The sequence below is a fragment of the Drosophila busckii genome, chromosome X (genome assembly GCF_011750605.1).
Source record: "Drosophila busckii strain San Diego stock center, stock number 13000-0081.31 chromosome X, ASM1175060v1, whole genome shotgun sequence".
Lineage (NCBI taxonomy): Eukaryota > Metazoa > Arthropoda > Insecta > Diptera > Drosophilidae > Drosophila > Drosophila busckii.
In genome coordinates, this window is record NC_046608.1 from 21,408,569 (window position 1) to 21,430,064 (window position 21,496).

Below are 21,496 nucleotides of genomic sequence, written 5' to 3' on the forward strand. Positions count from 1 at the left end.
TTTGGCTTATTTGGCGGTCAAACGCAAAATATATAATATATAAAACATAATATATAAATATAGCTGCTATGCTTGGCTAGGCTGCTGCCTTAACTTGATATCCTGGGCTACTTTATGTCGCTCTTCCGCTTGTCAACTTGAAGCCGACACCCATAATGGTCTAAACAATTTTTAACAACACATAAAAGTTGCCAGTTGTTGTGTATTCCTTTTTTTTATTTACTTGAGCTGCGCGCATAATCATAAAAACCACGCCAAACTATATAAACATGCATAAATGCCGATTAAATCTTTATTTTCCGCCTTAACGCACGCAGGATATTTTGTTACGCAAAGGGGAGTGAGAGAGCGAGAGAGTGTTGACAGACATGTGACAGGAGCAAAAGGAGCGTGTGCCTGCAACCTGATGATTTAATAACTGGTGAAACTGATTAGGAGGGTGCGATACCAAAAGGGGTTGCAATATTAAAATCTTGTTGTCCTTTCTTTTTTGCTTTTTGCGCTGCAAGCAAATTTGTAAATGCTTTTCGGGGATTTTTGCCTTTTGGCGAAAAACTAACCACCTAGGCTAGCCGGCTAGCGAATTGTTGTGTGTGTGTGTGTGTGTGCAACGTGTGTGTGATTGATGACAACTCGAATAAGCGATGATTGATGCTTATTTTACACTTTTCGCTACAACACACGGCGACACATGTTTATTTATGTGTGTGTGTGTGTGTGTGTTTTTTTTTGTGGCCCACTGTATATCGGGTTTATTTTGAGCACACGTTCCAAGCGTCTCCAGACGCCACAACAACAACAATAACAATGGCAGCGGCGGCGTCAACGAGCCGCAATCATCAATGTCACTAGCGTTAGCACCGTGGGCATCAAAGCAACAGTGGGTGTTGCCTGTGTATTGGTAATTGTTTGCCTGTGTGTGTGTGTGTGTGTGTGTGTGTGTGTGTGTGTGTGTGTGATGTGCTTGTGGTTTACTTATTGCTATGCTGCAATACATCATCGAGTGCTGGCAGCTTTTGGTTTCGAATCTGCCAGCGAGCTTGTTTGCTCTACAACAAAAAAACACATACATACACACATGCATATGCATACGTGTGTGTGTGTGTGTGGTAACTGCAGTTTGTTGACACCTTTATAATGTCAGCACTGTTTGATATTCAACATTGATTAAAGCTCAATGATTAGCTTAACTTGTTGCCCAGAATATTACAGCTTAACTTTAAAAGTGATTTGCTGTTATTTGTAAATAATAATAAAATAGATAAAAAGTGTAAGTAAAACAATTTTTTTTTGCCTTTACAAAGCAGCAAACAGTAGCACATTTTTGAACTTTCAACGCTTCTGCTTCAAAATAATTTTAACTAAATTATAATAAATGTCGCTTGCCTATTTACTTAATGTATATTAGAGTAAATTGTTAGCTTTGTTTAAAAAGTGTATATAAAACTTATATAATATAATTTAAATACGCTGTACATACTTGTATTTTGTTTATAAAGTTAGAAACTAAAGCTGAGCATATTTTTCAACTTATTGCTTACAATAAAAACAAAATAAAATTTACGAGCGCAACTAAACTTGCAGCCTTTATATATAAAACTCAGTTTGTCAGTTTGCTATATAGTTTATATTTCAAAAAAAAAAAAAAAAAAGGGTTGACCAGCTTAAGGCTAAAAGTTGTTTGATTGCGGCAACAAGATTTTTTCCTTTGGCACGGTGGAGCAGACGACGGTGTGGAGCAGAAACTTTTGAATTTAGCGCACAACAAAAATGACAGAGGGCGCTGTACAGGGACGTGGCTGCGGCAAGTTGCTGCTGGCTGCTGCTTGCGGCATCGGCCAAAGCTGTAAAGCAAAAATTTCAGTTGCATGAAATATGAAAAATAAATAGAATCAAACCTTGCGATGCGCGCGATGGAATCGCTGGCGATGCACCTGCGCCAGTTTGCTGCTGCTGAGCAAAGTGCGTTTGCGTTGCTGCCAGGACTAGGAATAAGAATTAGCTTAGTAACTTGCAACTTGCTGGTCGAGGACTTACCATTAGATTCAGATCGTATTTGATGCGCTGCGCTAGCGCGGGCGCTTGAGCTTGCAGCAGGCGCAGCAGCCACTGCATGCCCGCGCGCAGCTGCGCCGGCTGCAACATGTGGCACAAATGCAGCGGACAGTTGCTGCCACGCGCCAGCTGCTCCAAATTGAATGCATGCTCTATATCGTACAGCTGCACGCTCTCGCTGTCGCGACTTGCCACCAGCAGCACTGGCTTGCCACGCAGCGCCGCATGCTGCAGACAGCGCTGCAGCAGCTCAAAGCTGCGACGCAGCTGCTCATAGCTGCCGCCAATGTCGTAGCAATAGATGAGCGCATGACTGCTGGCATAGTAATGCGGCCATAGCCGCTGCATTTCCGCGCTGCCACCCACCTCGGTGATGCTAGCCACTGCCGCAAACTCGGACTGCTGCTGCTGCTGCTGCAGCTGATAGCAGCGCACGCCATTTGTGGCAGAACGATCATCGTCCGCTCGCTGCCTGCCGCTCAGCAAATGTCCCAGCTGCGTTTTACCGCTGCCTGCAACGCCCAGCAGCAGCAGCTTGAATCGTTGTTGTTGTTCCAGTTGCTCCTCTGCTGCTGCTGCTGGACAACAACAGCAGCAGCAGCCTGGCTGCTTACCACACAGCAGTCCCATTTAATTCATTTTAAATTCACTTTGTTTTCCTTTTTTTTTTGCGTTTCACTTGAATTTTCAATTTGTTTGTTTACACGCCGGTGTTGTCAGCTGATTTGACCAACGGTTGTCACTAGCAACTAATTTCTGTGTTGGCTCCATTTCTGTTGCCACGGCTACGCAAACGTTTTGCAACACTGCACACACTCGCGATTCAAATTAACAGTTACAACTACTTTTATTTAATAAACTAAGCAAGCAATTTTTAAATTTCTTTTCAATTAAATAATTCTCATGCTTGTGCTTAGTATTTGAAAGCATTCTAACTTTAATAAATAATTAAATTTGTATATAAAAAAGAAATAGGCGTAACTAAAATTCAATTTCAGTTGTGCTCTTGAATTTGATTAAAATGAAAACATTATCATATTGTTTTAACATTTTATACAGTAATCAATTTCAATCATATTCAATTATTGGTCAACTAGTCTCAACATTGCTGTTAACAGTTATGTTCGAAAAAGCAGCGACCGCTGTCCCAACATGTTGTCTCAAGCTGACGCTAGTGGGCGCTTTGTCTCAAATGTAATAGCGCAAGCAAATTTCCTTTTAAATTTCCCTGCTATTAAAATTACCACTGTTTTGGTTTACCAAACAACAAACAACAACAACATAAGCCTTAATAAATCAATATATAAATAAATAATAATTATTATAAATAAAATAATATAGAAATCAAATTGTATATATATAAATGCATGTACATTAGCTCGGGCCAATTTGTTTACTAGACAAATTCCATTATATTATTTTATATTAAATTTCACAAAAGTAGCTTTGGCTTTGATAAAAAAAAACTCTATCAGCTCTCCAGCTATTAATCTCTTTCTTTTTCTCTGCACAGCGTCATGGAAAATGCGTAAAAGGGTCTTTTAAACTACTTATGGTAAATCCGATTCCTGTTTGACTTGCGTATATATTTTTTTATTTGTCCGTGGATCTGCTTGTACAATAGTTAAGGATTTTAAATCGTAATAGGACTCTATCTCTTCTAGCTTAAAAGAGAGAGAGTGGGAGAGTGGGAGAGAGAGAGACAGGGAGAGAGGGAGAGAAGGAGAGAGAGACGCCTAAATGATTACTCAGAGATAGCCAATTGAGAAATAAAGGCAGACAGTATTACCTTTTAAGAACACTAACACTAATACACATAGATCTTCACTTCGATCTGAACACATCGAGGGCTGATCCCAGGCTGAGCTCGCTCCAAGCAGTGGGCCGCCTTTTATACCTGACGGACCTCACACACTCCCACGCCCACACCCACGCCCACTTTCTCACTGGCCTTCACCGCTGCACATAAATCGAAGCAAAAAAATAGTGGGCCATGCCGAAAGCAATCAGAAGTTATAGGCAAAATAAGATTTTTAATGTACTATAAGTTACAAAAAATCAAAAGAGCATGTCTGACTTTCTGATTTGTATTACTTTGAGGAGTTGAAGCCAATATATTAGTACATAACTGATTAAACAGTGAATAACTTACTCAGTGTCGCGCGAATCTATATTTCCAAACCGAATGCGTCTGAGCTCCCCATTATTGGTGGCGGTTTCTCCAGTAGCTGAGCACTCCTGAAACATAAATAACACGCCTTTAATATGCAAACAATCAATATAATTGTTACTAGTATAAAAAACCAACAGCTATGGGTCAAATAATATAAATCGTATTTAAGCGCTATCTCTCACTGTAAGATAGATTAAATGGGCATTAACGCTTTTCTACAGTATTTTGGATGAACATTTCCGCCAAATTGGGTCCATATAAATTAAAATAAGTCGCGAACGAACTTCTGCAGGTGACAGACGTGTTTCGAGTGCTGAAATGGAAATTTCGAAATATAAACTTACAAGAAATTTCTGATTATACAGAACATAACTTACTCAGTGATACGCGAATCTATATTTCCCAACCAAATGCGTCTGAGTTCTCCATTGTTGGTGGTGGTATCTACAGCAGAACTCCTAGCGCTGCCGGCAGTGGCGTCAGCTGAGCTTCCCTAAAAGATAAATAACGCCACATTAATATACATAGAATAAATGTTATTGACTTAACAGGCAAAAAGGAATTTTAAAATTAAAACTTAATATCTAATCATAAGTTTATAAATTATTATTACATAAATAAATGTATTTGTTTCTTTCAGACTGATTGATAATAGACACAGATTTAACATTTAATCAAAGCTGTTATGAAATAATTTTTCAAATACTGTTGCTTAACAAATAACTAAAGCTGCTAAGTATAAAACTCAGACCGCTGCGCTGAGCGCTCAAAAAAGAAATACATGAAGCACAGTTAGTTGCGCCAACTGCGCAGATGACTGCGTTGAGCGCTCAAAAAAGAAATACATGAAGCGCCAACTGCGCAGCTGACGTTTCGCTGCGCTGAGACAGGCGAAGGCGTAGGCGAAGGGCAATCAATAAGAAGCTGAGCTCACAACACATTTGTGTTGACCTTGATTTCGTTTGCTTGCGCTTATCATTTTCATTTTCGTTTCGTTTTCAAGGGCAACGCAAGCAGAACAGTGGAAAATAAACGTGCACATGGGCAGCAAATTGTTTTAATAGCAATAACAAATATTTTAAACAAACCTGCTTATAAAGCACATGCGACGTGGCTCCAGTCTTTCCTTTTCTTATATTTACTTTTTATTAATAACAACTATTTATTTTTATAAACAATTAAATTGCACTCACTTACTAAACCACACCCACTGTTACTTGCGCATGCATAAAAAAGCAAAAAATAAATGCGCAATAGAATTGGCGCACAAGAAGAATAAAGCGGCCACAGATCGCAAGCGCTGCCGCGCCTACACACAAATTCTTCATTGCACACGAAAAAAAATCTAAATTGCGTCGTAATCACGTGCGACACAAAAACAAGTAAGCAAATAAACTGACCACAGGAGCGCTAGCGCCCCGCGCCCACACAACTTTTTTTCTATGCACAGCCGCCATCTTTTTTCACTGCACTTCACTTTTCACTCACTTATTTTGTAGCTTATTGCTTTGATTACACTCAAAACACTTACACTTTAACTTAATTTCACTTTACACAACTTGTTAGTATCATTACTCAATTTTAATCAAACGCAACTTGCCGCCACTTAAACGCGTACGTGCGCCTGCGTTGCTTACCCGAACCGAACTGAAAAATTGAGAGCGCCAGAGTAAGAGAGCGTGAGATCCTAGCAGATGAATATCAAATGGTGCACAAAGCGCTTGCAGCGAGAGATTAAAGAAGCTTGAGAGCGTAAGAGCCTAGCGGTGAATATCAAATGCAATTTCATTACGAAGCTGCCTGTATGTGAGTAATATAATATGCTTGTATGTGTGTAATAAGCCGCTTGTATGTGAGTTTACGTTTACTATATTAAGAATATACCAAATGCAGCTTATAACTTTTGTTTAAAGTGTTAGAATCATTGCACTATTATTTTTTTTTTTGGGAGGCTTAAAATATAGCATTTTATTTAAATATTTGCTAAGTTAATAAAAGCAAGTTAATAATTACTACTATCTTTTTATAATGTTGATAGATAGATTTGAGAGAGAGAAAAAAAAGGCAGAATAATAAATAACAGTAGAAGTTAAGTAGGATTGAGAGAGTTAAAAATAGGATTGAGAGACTGTCTAAAATAAATAGAAGCAACTAGATATATAGGAGAGACAGCAACAGCGAGAAATTGTGAAGATAAATTTTGAAAATGCAGAGAGATAACAAAAAAGAGAGAGAGATGGAGAGTCTAAAAGTGAGTGTAAAAAGAGAGAGAGAGAGAGAGAGAGAGAGCGCTCTGTGTATCTGAACGGAAATAATGCTAATAAAGAGAGATAGAGAGAGTTTTATAAAAGAGAGAGAGAGAAATAAAGACAGAGAGTATTACCTTTTAAGAACACTAACACTAATGCACTTCGATCTGAACACGTCGAGGGCTGATCGCAGACTGAGCTCGCGCCAAGCAGTGGGCCGCCTTTTATACCTGACGGACCTCACACACTCCCACGCCCACTTTCTCACTCTCGCTCGCATATAAATCGAAGCAAATACTATTTAACGCTCAGTTAATGAATTACAAGTTGAGAAATCAATTAAAATGCTTTAGAAATAAATATTTTTTTTGAATTAGTAAATGTGACTATTGAATAATATTGAATGAAGGTTGTGAGCATAATAAATTAAATTAATAAAACGAATTTTGATTTAATTAATAGTTGATATAGTCAGTGTAATATATAATGAGTTTTGAGAGCGTAATAAATTAAATAAAAAAAAACGAATAAATAGTTGACCAGGCCGAAAGCAAATACAACAAATTATGAGCAGATAACAAAAAGTAATATCTGCTCTTTGTCAATGTTTTGGTATAAAGAAAACAAAAAAAATGTGTGAATTATTACAATTTCTATTACGATTGCTACTCAACGTAAATTTTTTTTATTATGTATAGGCTGCTTAGACTGTCGTTGATGCTCGAATTCATTTTTTTATACTCATCTGCGCTAATCGTTGTGTTGGCAAATGTTTGAGCAGTGCTAAGTTTGTAAAGCGCTTTTTGTATTATGGCCGTGCATTATGCCGTTATGACCAAAGCCGCTGAGGTACTGGGCCCACACACACACACACACATATATATAGAAAAAGCGCATGTTATGCTTGAGAGAGCTGAGGCTATACAAAATTGAAAAGTAAGCAAGCTAAACGTTCCCCGAACTTTGTCGCCTTTTGTGTCCGAGCGTCTATGGCCTGCAGGCAAGTCCTTTGTACTAGCAGCAGCATCCAGAGCCCCCAAACACACAGCATATGAATATCTTGTTGGCAAAGTCTTCTTCAGCATTAGTTTGACTGTCGTCGAGCTGTAGCTGTAGCTGTAGCTGTAGCTGTGTCTGGGACGCTGTCGTTCATTTTAATATGCGCATTAATGCAGCGCGCAAGTAGCAAGAAGCAGAAGCAGCAGCCAGGCAGGCAACGCGAAAAGTGTCAGCTTGGGAGTCAGTTTTGCAAATGGCATGAACTTGGCGTTGCTGGAGCTGAGCGCAAGGTGCAGAAATGAAGTATATGCAAATATCTGTTGGCTGCCAGAGCAGTTGATTGCCTGCACACACACACACACACACACACACATGTTTCAAATATTCCATTTGTAGCCCTACACTACGTAAAGTACAAACATATGCAATGCATAAATGTACAAAGTCGTTAAAAGGGGCGCCTGTGGGTGGGGCTGGGGGGTTGGCTTGCAGGTCAGCTGCAGCTAGTTGGCCATGCTAGGCAATTAGTGAACAAGCTCGCTTTAATTTAAGCGCAGCTTTAACTCAAGATCGTTTTAATTTCATAGCAATATTAAAAGATATTTCTGCAAACTTTTATTATGCATTTAAAATTATAACTAAACATATTTTATTTTATTTTTTTTTTAAAATTGCAATTTAAAATTGTTGCTGCTGCAATCAAAATTAAAAATCGCCTTCGTCTGTATTTCCCCCAACAAAGAATTATAATTGAGCATGTTTTTCTTCTTATGCACAACAACATTTCGCAGCAAAAATTGATTTAACACATTGGAAGTTAAAGGAAAACAACAAACAATTATCACTGCTGGGGATTCGCTCGTGTATTGTTTTTCAGCTGCAGCAGCAGCAGCAGCAGCTCAAGTTAAATGAAGCAACAGCGCTTAATTGTTTGCTTGCTGCAGAGGGCGTAGTATATACTACCACATATATAGTAGCTATGTACACAGCAAAAAAAAAATTGGTTATAAACAATACGTAGTGTTGGCAGCATAAATTTATAGCTGAATTTGCTTAAGCAAGCTTATGAAATGTTTGACTTTAACAACTGCCCACAAATGTAGGCTTTAAAAAAATTTAAATTTCCCAATTAGAATTTCCAGTATTGTATACAAATTATTGATTGACTACTGTGCCTTAATTCATTATTGAATAAATAAAAAATATATTAAAATTGTGCAATTTAGTTACTTGTTTACTATTGCGCCATTATATTTAAAAACTGCAGTTTGGAGCAAATGAAATAATCATTTTTTCAATTAATAATCGCTCGGTTTCAATTAATCATATGATGCAATAATCGATTAATGCATATTTTTTTCCATGACTAATTGGAATTCGTTCAAACTTAATTCGATTTTTGAAATGCCAAATATTTCTAAATTCAGTAGCGCATATTTTTAAGTTCAATTTAATGTTAAATTTTGCAGTTAGGCAGAATAAATTCAAGATTTTTTATGCTTTTCAATGTTTATACTTTTAGATTTCATATTTCGCATTATTATTATTCGTATTTAAAAACAATGCTTGATCAGTTATTACTTAGTGTTTTTTTATTTGTATGAAAATTAATGCTGCATTTTTCTTTATTATTTAGTGATATTTTTTTTAACTCATCTATTGCTGCTGCAGCTTTTTTTCAGTGTGTGAATGCTTAGCCAAACTACGACAAGCTAATGAACTTTTTTTTATTTATATAAATATTTGAATTTATGAAGCTAATGCCAATACTTTTTCTATTATTCAGTGCTATATTTTTTTATATCGCTGCTTTTCTAGCAGTGTATAAATAAGAGCTTATATGCATGTATGAATGCTTATTGTCAGCAGTATTTTAAGTCTGGCCTCAATACAACAACAACAACAACAACAACAAGCAACAGCAGTGAAAGCGGCAGCGGCTTCATTCGATTATTTGTGCGCTGCAGCATCATTTCGTTTGCTTTCCGCTTGTTTTCCTTTATCCAAATATCTGACAGTGGCTGCCGCTAGGCAATGCCCAGAGTCAGCGAGATGCGACGACTGCTGCTCTTTGACTACTATGAAAACTGCCACACGGGCTATGCCACATTTCCTTTTTGCGTAGTCGACACACACACACACACACACACTCAGTCTGTCTGTGTGTGTGGTCGCACTTGTCGAGTCGTTCAACGTAGAAAGTTTTAGCGCGCTCGCGCTTAGCACTGGGCGCGCCAGCTTGCCTCGGATTTCATTTCCGGCATGTTGCGGTTACGTTAAGTAACGGAGATTGCATCGCTAATGATGCAATTGTGTTTGGCGGAAATGAAAGCGGTTTCGTGTGACGACTTGCGCGCCGACCAGCACACACACACACACACATAGACACATATGCACCTGTGTGTGTGCCAAGATTGCTTTTGCAGCCAATGAAGTTTGAAGAAACGTGTAAATTAAAAAGAAAACGAGAAAATTAAAAACTATGCAGCTGCTAATTGCAGCCATGCCAAAGCCACTCACCACTCATCTATGTTGCCTTAATGAGCTTTACATAATTGAGTATTGAGAATTGGTTTGGATTGCAGGCCTGCCTGCCTGCCTGCCTGGCTGCTTGACATATATTTCTGCTTTAGTCATTTCAATTTATAAGCTGCTTGAACTTAAACTAATTCGTAGCTGAGGTTAGCCAACGAGCTAAGCTTTAGCATATATACTAAGCATAATTACTTATGCTGTATTTGAACTTAATGCAAATAAAATAAATAAAATATCGAGCGCATTCAACGGAATTATTGTTAGTATTTTCCTAATGCAGTCAAGACTGTGCTGTATAGAAGAACAATCAACCATAAAAACATGCAAAAATTATAGAATTATATATAAATTGTAGAGCAGGCAGCTATATAATTATTTAAATATGTTTTTTAGCAGTTTTTTTGTATAACAGAAATCAGAAATTGAAAGCTTAAGTAAGAAATATTTCTTAAAAAATTCTTTAGCCTGTGAGCTCTTAAGTAAAATCGTAGCAAGCGTGAAAATTATATAAATAAAATATTCTATTTTATTGTACGCAATATTTAGCTTAAAGGAAAAAGCTCAAAATTTAGAAATTATTTGCCTAGCGAGAGTAAAGTGAAAGCTAAAGAGCAAGCTCAGTCTGCTAAGGCTTAGAAAATTTAATATAAATTAAAATAACTTAACATAAAATTTGTTTGCACATTGTAAATAAAAGCAAAGAAAAAATATAAAAACAATATGAAATATTTTACATTGCTTAATAGCAATTTAGCACTGTTACTTATGCAATGCAAGCTGCATTTAAGCTTACATTGCGTATGCGTAATTTAATTTGCGTATATTGCGTATACGTAAATTATGTGGGTGGAGAACTTAAGCTTATATTGCGTATGCGTAATTTAATTGCAAAGTCTTGTTAGCAAATATGCCAAACACACACACACACACACACACGCCCACACACACATGTGCGTAAGCAGCTGTCCTTAGCAGGCTTTGCTGCTTACGTTTATTAAAACACACACACACACACACACATTTTACACTTTTGTACACGTAACAAGTCAACAACAGAGATTTTCAGAAAGTTTCATATTCAGGCTAAAATATCAGAACGAGCAGCATGCAGAAGACGCCGAACACACATGAGGAGCAAACGCGTCACTGCGATCCACAGCAGTTCGAGCAGCAGCAGGAGCAATGGCGCAGTCCGCTCATGTTTCGCGATATGACATGTGCGTTAATTGTAACTTAACTTAAACTAAACTAACTAGCACAACTTTTTAGATGAAACCGATGCAGCGCACATGGAGCGTTTTCGCCAGCCTCAGCCGCTGCGCAGCGGCTACGGCGGACTGCACAACCTAAGCAATCTACCCGAAGAGTATTTGGCCGATATGTCGGCGCCAGCGTTCGATATGTCCACGCAACAGCAACAACTGCCAGACATGTCACTGGGCGGCGAATGCTTGGATAACATTACACCGCCGCATTTGAGCGAGACGACAACCGAATCACCACTGGGTGGCAACGAGGCCAGCAGCTATGTGGATAGCGTCTATCGCAAGATTATGGAGCGCTTCGATAGTTTGCGTGCGCGCATTGCACGTGGCGACAAAATATTGCCCTCGGAGGCTTCCTATAATGAATGTGCAACAGCAAATAATGATATTAACGATTGCCAAAAGGTAAGGCACAGTGCTGAGAGCAAGTATGTGCACCACACTAAGCAAACTATAAATAAGCGTAGTTAGTCTCAAGCTTTTTATAATATTTTTCGCTTTACTTTTTACATTTTGACAGTGAAATTATTTATTTCACTTTTAATTAATTTTTAAATTTAATTTATCAAATTTACGAGACATTATTTGTTAGTCTCTTTGATTTGATAATTTAAGAATAATATTTTTTTAATTGTTTAGCCAACATATTTGTTGCCATGTTATTTTAAAACTTTAACTCCAAGCTAAATAATTTATAATGAACAAAAATAAATATTTTTTTAGACAAATTATAAATTAAAAATTTAACTTTAATTTTAAATTTAATTTAACTTTAACTCCAAGTTCAAAAATGTATAATGCACTAAAATAATTAATTTAAATATTTTTTTAAGTCAAATTATAATTTAAGTAATATTTTTTTAAAATAAAATAATTATTTTAAATATTTTTTGAGTGCAAGAATATAAAAAACTATTTTTGAGCAATGCATTCAAATAAATTTGACTACTTTTGGTATAAAATATTTAATTTAAAGTTTAAAATACTTTTTTTTGTAGTGTTAGAAATTAATTTGAGTCACTGAATGTAATAAAGCATACAATGCCAATATAAAAATTAATTTCCTTATCAAAATACTGAGCACTGAGCTAACTTTTCGCTAACCACAGGACAATGGCGTGTTGACTACACTACGTCAGGTATTAACGCATCGGGATCAGTGCGGCAATGTGACCAGCCATGTGGAGGAGACCAGCACATGCGAACGCCTCGGCGATGTGCAGCCACCGAGTTATATAAACGCAAGCGATTTGGGCGTGCAGTTCTTAAGCGCACCAACGCCGGCACGTCAAATGAACTTTTCGGAGAATCTAGCAAATATAACAATGCCATCGTATCATGGTGAATCAATGCCCACATATATGAATAGTGAATATTTAAGCGACATAAGTTCGCCAACCTTTGTTAGCGACTCAGGGGCACAGCGACGCGGCAATGGTAATGTAACCTATATGAGCTGCTTAGCTGATGAAAGCTCGCCACAGTATATGCAAGAAATGAGCAGACAAATGCAAAGCGAATGTCTGGACGACATAACAGCGCCAACATTTGGACGCAGCTTATCGCGTCGCGGCAGAAGCAACAACAACAACAACAACAGCAGCAGTAATCGCCGCAATCAGCAATCGACATTTCCCAGCGAGATGCTGGATAATGTGAGCGCTCCAGCTGCGTTTAACAAAAGTCAATCGCGTGCTGAAAACAGCAGCAGCAGCAGCAAACGCCAGCAGCAGCAGCGCATGCAGAAATCAGCAGCAGTCAATGAACAAAGTCGCTCGCGAACACGTTCGCCCAAGCGTAATATACGCGCAGCAGCAGCTAATTGCCCTAACGATGCCAACTACAGTGAACTCAGCAATCGACAGCAACGCACGCAGCTGCAGCTGCCCAGCGAGTGTTTGGATAATGTGACGCCCCCTTACAATGAAAGCTCAACAGGCGCTGCAACGCCCAAGCGCAACAATCGCTCAAACAGATCGCCGCCTTATCAGCAGCAGCAACAAAATTTGAGCGACATTAGTGCGCCCGCCTGGGCCAGCTCATATAGCAATCGCAGCAGAAGCAGACAGCAGCCATGTCGAACACAGCCCAGTGAATTTCTAGACGAGATTAGCATGCCCTCATATGGCGCATACTCCACTCAGCAGCAGAGCGTTAACTACGGCAGACCACAACAAGTCTATACGGCTGAAAATATTTGCGACGTTAGTGCGCCTGAATTTAATGCAAGTGAACCCAGAGCAATGTTTATGAGTCAGTATATCGATGACATAAGCATGCCCAGCTATGGGCAACACATGGGTTCATTTGGTGCAGCCAGAAGAGAACACAGCATGCCCAGTGGCTGTTTGGAGGATGAGACCATGCCCTCATTTGGAGGAGTATCCGGAGCGTCCCGAAGACAGCAAAGCATGCCCAGTGAATTTCTGCAGGATGTTAGCATGCCCTCATATGTAGGTGTCTCCAATGCATCCCGAAGACAGCAAACCATGCCCAGTCAATGCTTGGAAGATCTAAGTATGCCCACGTTTGGAGGTGTCTCTGGTGCAACAAGAAGACAGCCATCTATGCCTAGTAGGTGCTTAGAAAATGAAACCATGCCCTCATTTGGAGGAGTATCCGGTGCATCCAGAAGGCAACAAACTATACCTAGTGGTTACTTAGAAAATGAGACCATGCCCTCATTTGGAGGAGTATCCGGTGCATCCAGAAGGCAACAAACTATGCCTAGTGGTTACTTAGAAAATGAGACCATGCCCTCATTTGGAGGAGTATCCGGTGCATCCAGAAGGCAACAAACTATGCCTAGTGGTTACTTAGAAAATGAGACCATGCCCTCATTTGGAGGAGTATCCGGTGCATCCAGAAGGCAACAAACTATGCCTAGTGGTTACTTAGAAAATGAGACCATGCCCTCATTTGGAGCTGTTTCCGGTGCATCTAGAAGACAACAAACCATGCCCAGTGGATGTTTGGATAATGAGACCATGCCCTCATTTGGAGGAGTATCCGGTGCTTCTAGAAGACAACAAACCATGCCAAGTGGATGTTTGGAGAATGAGAGCATGCCCTCATTTGGAGGTGTCTCCGGAGCGTCCCGAAGACAACAAACCATGCCAAGTGGATGTTTGGAGGATGAGACCATGCCTTCATTTGGAGGAGTATCCGGTGCTTCTAGAAGACAACAAACCATGCCAAGTGGATGTTTGGAGGATGAGACCATGCCCTCATTTGGAGGAGTATCCGGTGCTTCTAGAAGACAACAAACCATGCCAAGTGGATGTTTAGAGGATGAGACCATGCCCTCATTTGGAGGGGTTTCCGGTGCATCCAGAAGACAACAAACTATGCCAAGTGGATGTTTGGAGGATGAGACCATGCCCTCATTTGGAGGGGTTTCCGGTGCATCCAGAAGACAACAAACTATGCCAAGTGGATGTTTGGAGGATGAGACCATGCCCTCATTTGGAGGGGTTTCCGGTGCATCCAGAAGACAACAAACTATGCCAAGTGGAAATTTGGAGGATGAGACCATGCCCTCATTTGGAGGAGTATCCGGTGCTTCTAGAAGACAACAAACCATGCCAAGTGGATGTTTGGAGGATGAGACCATGCCCTCATTTGGAGGAGTATCCGGTGCTTCTAGAAGACAACAAACCATGCCAAGTGGATGTTTGGAGGATGAGACCATGCCCTCATTTGGAGGAGTATCCGGTGCTTCTAGAAGACAACAAACCATGCCAAGTGGATGTTTGGAGGATGAGACCATGCCCTCATTTGGAGGGGTTTCCGGTGCATCCAGAAGACAACAAACTATGCCAAGTGGATGTTTGGAGGATGAGACCATGCCCTCATTTGGAGGGGTTTCCGGTGCATCCAGAAGACAACAGACTATGCCTAGTGGATGTTTGGAGAATGAAAGCATGCCCTCATTTGGAGGGGTTTCCGGTGCATCCAGAAGACAACAAACTATGCCTAGTGGATGTTTGGAGAATGAAAGCATGCCCTCATTTGGAGGTGTTTCAGGTGCATCCAGAAGACAACAAACTATGCCCAGTGGATGCTTGGAGGATGAGACCATGCCCTCATTTGGAGGAGTATCCGGTGCCTCCAGAAGACAACGAACCATGCCCAGCGAGTGCTTGGAGGATGTAAGTGCACCCTCTTTTGGCCGCAGTATATCTCATGGTCGACAGAGGGCACAACAAATGAATACGGGTAAAAATCTATGCGATGTGAGCGCTCCCAGCTTTGCTAATGATACGACGCGTAGTCTTGGCCACCAGCCCACATATCCCAGTAGAAGAAGTGTATCCCATCAAAGGGGCGCACCCACACAAAGATGTTTCGATCCCGCAGTGCAGACCAGCGAGTGCTTGGAGAACATAACAATGCCGAGCTTTGGATATGATGATATAAGTTCGCCGGACTTTCATTCAACGACGGCGTATCGACATGGCGAGTGCGCGCCGGATGCACGCCGCGTGCGCAGTCTACCCTGCGTGCCCAGTCAGCAGCAGCTGGGGGATATAACGCCGCCCATGTATATGGCCGAGGCAAGCAGCCGCGGCATGCAGCAGCGTCGTGCCTACGATGTAAGCTATCCCAATGAAATGCTGAGCAATATAACAGCGCCGACATTTAACGCGAGCGACTGTGAGCAGCAGCAGCAGCAGCCCAGCAGACGTCGCTCGCAGAGCTTGCCCTGCGCGGAGGGTGAGGGACAGGGGCAGCAGTTTTATAATATAATATCGCATACGCCGCAGGAACAAATGCGCTGCCTGCCAGCTGAGCCACTGGAGGGCGGCAGTCCAATGCGCGACTATAATATACGCACGGAGGAATGCGAGCAGCTGGAGGACATCAGCATGCCCATGATGGCCAGCACTGGCTATGAGCCGCATAGAAATTCCTTTGATTTTGCCACAAATGTCGCCGACATTAGCGAGCCCAGTGGTTTGGCCCAAGCGGGCCTAACCTCCACCACAGTGGAGGGCATTACGACTAGCGAGCAGACTGTCTCTAAAGTGTGCAAGGAGCTGGATGCCAACAACAATGTGCAGCAGGAGGAGCTAACCATCAAGCAAACGGTGTCGCGTGTGCAGACAACCACCAACGAGGGGGGTCAGCTTAATAGCCGGCGTGAGCCCAAGCTGGAGGCCACACAGCAGCAGCAAATTAATGACATTTCCATGCCTGCCTATGACACCAACATCAGCAACAGCAGCAGCAACAGCAACAAGTCAAACCAGCAGCAGCAGCAACTTTCAAATGTTACGCCGCCCAGCTTTGCGCCCTCGTTTGAAAGCAGCGACCAGCAGCCCAGTCCAGGCAAAGCAACAGCGCAATCAAGTCGCAGTTTTCATGGCTTCGACTCCATGGAGAATTATGCGCCCTTCGAGGAACAGGTAAAGCCGCCGATCAAGCGTGCAGCAGCCAATACGAGCAGCAGCAGCAAAACTCGCACCCAGACCAGCAAACAAACAACGAAGCGCACTCAGAATCGCAGCAAAACGACGCCAGCCGCTGGTCATGTCTCTGATGAGCAACAAACTGCTGCGTCGCGTTCCAATGCCAAGCAGGACTGTCAGCCCACTTCATCGCCAGCTGGCACGCCCTGTGGGCGTCCAAATTGCAGCTCACGCAATTGCAATCATCGCTGTTAGTTGCCGCTGAGCTGTGTGAGAGATTAGCCTGAATGGAAAATTCTGAGGCAGCCAACAATAAATCAAAAGTGTATTTTATGCAAAGTGCATTTTTCATTTGTAGTCAGTCTATAGCTTAAGCTTTGCTGCAAGCTACAAAATAAGTTTACTAGCATAAAAATAGCAATTGCTATTGTTCAGTTATAAGCGTTCATACATACAAACTAAACTAAAGCTTTGGCTACCAACTACAAAGCTAAATGCTATAAAATTAGACAAGCTTTACTAACTATATTTAAAAGTAATTATTATAGCAGCCACAAAAGCTCATAAAATATCTCAAAGTATACCTATTATAATTTGAATAATTGCACATCATACAACAAATATAGTTATATATACTAAAGCTGTGTTAATAACATAAAATATTGTCAATTTTATGCTAGGCTAACAACAAACTAAATACCATAAATAAAACCTTATTTAATGCTTATTATTTTATACAGCAAATAGCTTCAAAAAAAAAAAACCTAAAATTTTTATAATTAGTCAACTAGATATATTTTCTAGTTTTTGGTACATTAGTGTCAGAAAAATTTTATATTTTAGAGTTTAAAATATAAATGTCAATGCTAACTAGATTTGTTTTTTTTTTTTCAATAATATTAATAAAGAATATTACTCACCTGAGCTTAAAGGCAATTTTGGTTTCATCTGCAAAGAAAAAAAATTAAAATACATTTTAATAGAGCTAAATATTTGATTAAGCTATAAATACAAGTATTCGAAATATTGAATATTTTTTAAAAATTAATTTAAACAGATTTTTCAACATTTGCATATTTTTAAATCAGACAAAGGTTAGAGTACAGTTTAATAGACTTAAATATTTGATTAAGCTATAAATATAAGTATTCGAAAAATTAAATATTTTTTTAAAATTAATTTAGACAGAACTTTCGACATTTGCATATTTTTATATCAGACAAAAGATTAATATATTTGTATATTTTAGAATTTGATCAGCAGTCATTAGCCTAAGCTAATCAGTCTACAATAAACAGCATATGGCAGCTAACAAAATGTTACTTGGCAACATAAAAAGCATAAGCAACAATTTGTATTAGCCAACAATAGCAGGCAGGGCTTATAGCACTTGGCTGAAAATCAGCCCTAAGCTTGGGGGTGTTATATTGAGATAAATGCTGCGACAAGCTGTGACAGCTTAAAGTGGGTTGGGTGGGATTGGGGGTGTCTTACATTGAGGGAATTGAACAAATGCAAAAATTATGCTCAGCAGCGAGCTGTGAGCCGAGGAACTAATAAAATTGAAAACAAATAAGTTGAGACAACAGGAAGCGCCAGCGGAAGCGACTAACAGTGTTTAGCTTTTGACGTTGCCCTGTACAGTGAGGCATATGGGGCTTGTAATGCGGCAACAAAAGTAAATATATATAATGCGGGATATAGAAAAAGTTGTGCACTGTTTACTGCAAAGAGTTGAGCGTGAGCTATTTAAAAACAATTTATATTTAGCAAGTGCGACGCCTAGAGGCAACTGCCAGTCAGCCAGCCAGGCAGTCAGCCAAGCTGAGCTCTGAGCTGGGGCGTTAACATGCCCACTTGGAATTGCCTGCATACCTGTGTGTGTGTGTGTGTGCGCTTGAATGAAAACAGCAAAAGGAAAATAATAATAAAAATTGCTAAAGAAAGCTAAAGAAAAAAAATTTATATATGGAACGTCGCAGTCGCTTGGACGTCTGTCTGTCTTTCTGTCAGGCAGTCAGTCAGTCAGTCAGTCAGGTATGCAAAACATGAAGTGCAGATGCTTCAGATTGGTTTTCCAATTACTCAACATTTCAATGCAAATAACACACACACACACACATACACGCACGTATATTGGGAACGTATGTGCTGCTGAGTAAAGACGCTGGTGACGCTGACGGTAATGGTTAACGCTAACGTTGAGGAATTTAAAAGCCAAATGGCTTTTCACATATGCGTACGTGTGTGTGTGTGTGTGTGCTTCGATTTTTATTTTGTTTTTTGCCTTTTAGCCAAAGATAAAATTTCAATCACGTTGCTTAGGCTTTTATATACATAAGCCAAGGCGTTTATGTACAAATTTTAAAGTTAAATTCACCATCAGTGTGTGAAAAAATAACAATGGCTTCATATTTGAAAAACAGTACAGTACAGTGGGTCTTATAAGTTAGGCTAATAAGATTTGGCATAGAGTTCATAATCAGGCTGATAGGCTGAGTCAATATAGCTACGTTTGTCTAACAGTCCATTTGAGTATATATATAAATAGTTAATGAAGGAATCTATGCAAATAATTCATATTAAATCTTAAGCTTGTGAGTTCTCGAGCAGCAATGCCTGAAGCCTATAGCTATTGAGGTTTTAGCTCTTTTGTTTTATAACATTTATAAAATATTCTTTATCAATTAAATAATTAATTCATTAAGCCATGAATAGCAATTTTTTTTTAAATTTTTAAGCACAATTAATTAATAAACAGCGCTAAACATAAATTGTATGTTGAAATTATATGTCCTTGCTTAGGATATATCGAATTTATATTAGAATTAAGTATTTGCTGCTATTTGTCAAATTTTTTTTTACTTTATAAGAAGCGCTATACATAAATTGAATTGAATTATATATATATATTGAATTTATTTTAGAATTAAGTGGCTCAATTTAAAATTTTGTCAATTTACTAGATTGAACTAAAAGCTTTCAGTCATAGGCGTTTAAATTGGTAAAACTGCTTCTTGTTTTAAATTTTATCTACTATTTTATATATATAAATATTGTATGTATCTGTATATATTAAATTTATATTAGAATTAAGAATTTGCTGCATGGCTTCAATTCAAAATTTTCTCAAATTTACTGATTTAAACTAAAAGCTTTCAGTCATAGCAACGCTATAAGGCGTTTTAATTGGTACTGCTGCTTAATTTTAAATATTAATTTATATATATAATTGTTTATATATTCATTGTATAGCTTTTTGCTTATAAGCCCAACTGCTGAGTCTCTCATAGTTGCTGTTTTTTTTAATTGAAAAGTTATTTGGTCTCTCTTGGCTAATTGCAAAATTGCGCTGCAAATTGTTAACATTTTGAACAGATGCTCTTGAAAATTACTAAACAATTTATGAGCTTACAGTTGCATACAAATAAACAAGATACTTGTTGGCCAAGTGTCTGATGTGCAACATCAACAATTAGCGTGCAAAGTTTACAAGTGGGCCAAGGCCTTTAACAATTTAACAAGTTAGATCAATGAGTGTGTGTGTGTGTGTGTATTAAATGCAAGCGCAGCCAATAAAAGTTTTAAATTACAATTTATACACACTCTAACACATGCTTATATATATATATATATATATATATATGTGTATATGTACATGTTATGCTTGCTTTTTGGTCTCTGTGTGTTGTTTTCAAATTCAAGTGGCAGTTTAAATGGCTTCAGCCTCCATTGCTGCATCCGGCATTCCATAAGCCATAGCGCTCTCGCTTTCATTGCCGCCGCCGCCGCCGCTTGCCACGCCTCCTGCCTCTTGTTGTATGCCAACGCTGCTGCTCTCGTTGCATTAGGAAACTTGACGTGACGCTGTGAGCGATTTATTGTTTTTGTGTAGAGAGCGTAAAATGGAACAAATTTTACACAAACACATACAAAACTCGGAGCTGGAGCAGCAGCGACTGTTTGCCTGGCACGCCCAAGCGAATGCGGCTGCATACTTTTAGGTTACACTGTTTTTGTTGTTGTTGTTGTTGTTGTTGTTGGAGCAGCAGCATTGCCCCCTAGGCTGAGGCGCGTCTGCATACACATTCGCGTCCACATCCGCGTCCGTGTCCGCGGTTGGCTACCATGCCGGGTCCGGGTCTAGGCAGTTAATTGTAATGCTGCAAAAATGCTGTCAAAGTTATGCGAGTGCGAAAATGTCCACGAGTCCACATGCCTACCTCATGCTCCTGCTCCTGCTGCTGCCCACCAGCCTGCCTACCCAGCCAGACGTGTTGCTGGGGTGGAGTAGCCACTTGACAGTGCGCCCGCTTTGCCCGTTCCTGACCGACCGACCGAGTGTGCAGTGTGCCGGTTCCCACAGCTTTGGCCAACATTGAGTGCTTGTTTCAAAATGCAATTTTTTTGCGTCAATTTTTGTTGCTTTTTTTACGCCTGGCGCGCCAGCGTTTGCTTTAAAACACAAAAAATGCACTACATGAACTTTAGTAAGTTGTTTTAGCGCGAAAATTATAACTTACGCGGGCTTTCTACTGGAATGATACTCAATCGCATCGATAACCAGCTATCGAACACGTTATTGCAGGTTGGCTAATTCGAAAACAATAAAGTCGTGCAGCAGCGCATTAAAGTTATTATGCTATGTTTAATAATAAATGTACTTGTGCCAAAATTATTTAAAATTTGTATTTGATGGAATGATACTCAATGCTAGCTGAACGATAACAGCTATCGAACGCGAACTATCATGTCCTGCTTAACAGTTGGCTGCGCTTAACTTTGGCTTACTATATTTAAAAACAACAA

At 39.6% G+C, this 21,496-nt stretch overlaps 2 protein-coding genes across 2 annotated transcripts; one reads left to right on the forward strand and one right to left on the reverse strand.

The window, feature by feature from the left end:
* Positions 1–1,744: 1,744 nt before the first annotated feature.
* LOC108605088 (ADP-ribosylation factor-like protein 13B) lies at positions 1,745–5,685 on the reverse strand. Its single transcript, XM_033294525.1, has 4 exons — positions 5,629–5,685; positions 2,038–2,589; positions 1,899–1,985; positions 1,745–1,844 (listed from the first exon to the last, which is right to left on the reverse strand). The coding sequence occupies exons 1-4, from the start codon at positions 5,683–5,685 to the stop codon at positions 1,755–1,757; spliced, it is 786 nt and encodes a 261-aa protein (XP_033150416.1). The 3' UTR covers positions 1,745–1,754.
* A 5,343-nt stretch (positions 5,686–11,028) lies between these two features.
* Positions 11,029–17,089, forward strand: LOC108605087. Its single transcript, XM_017994654.2, has 3 exons — positions 11,029–11,228; positions 11,281–11,681; positions 12,386–17,089. The coding sequence occupies exons 1-3, from the start codon at positions 11,117–11,119 to the stop codon at positions 16,940–16,942; spliced, it is 5,070 nt and encodes a 1,689-aa protein (XP_017850143.2). The 5' UTR covers positions 11,029–11,116; the 3' UTR covers positions 16,943–17,089.
* The last annotated feature ends 4,407 nt before the right edge of the window (positions 17,090–21,496 follow it).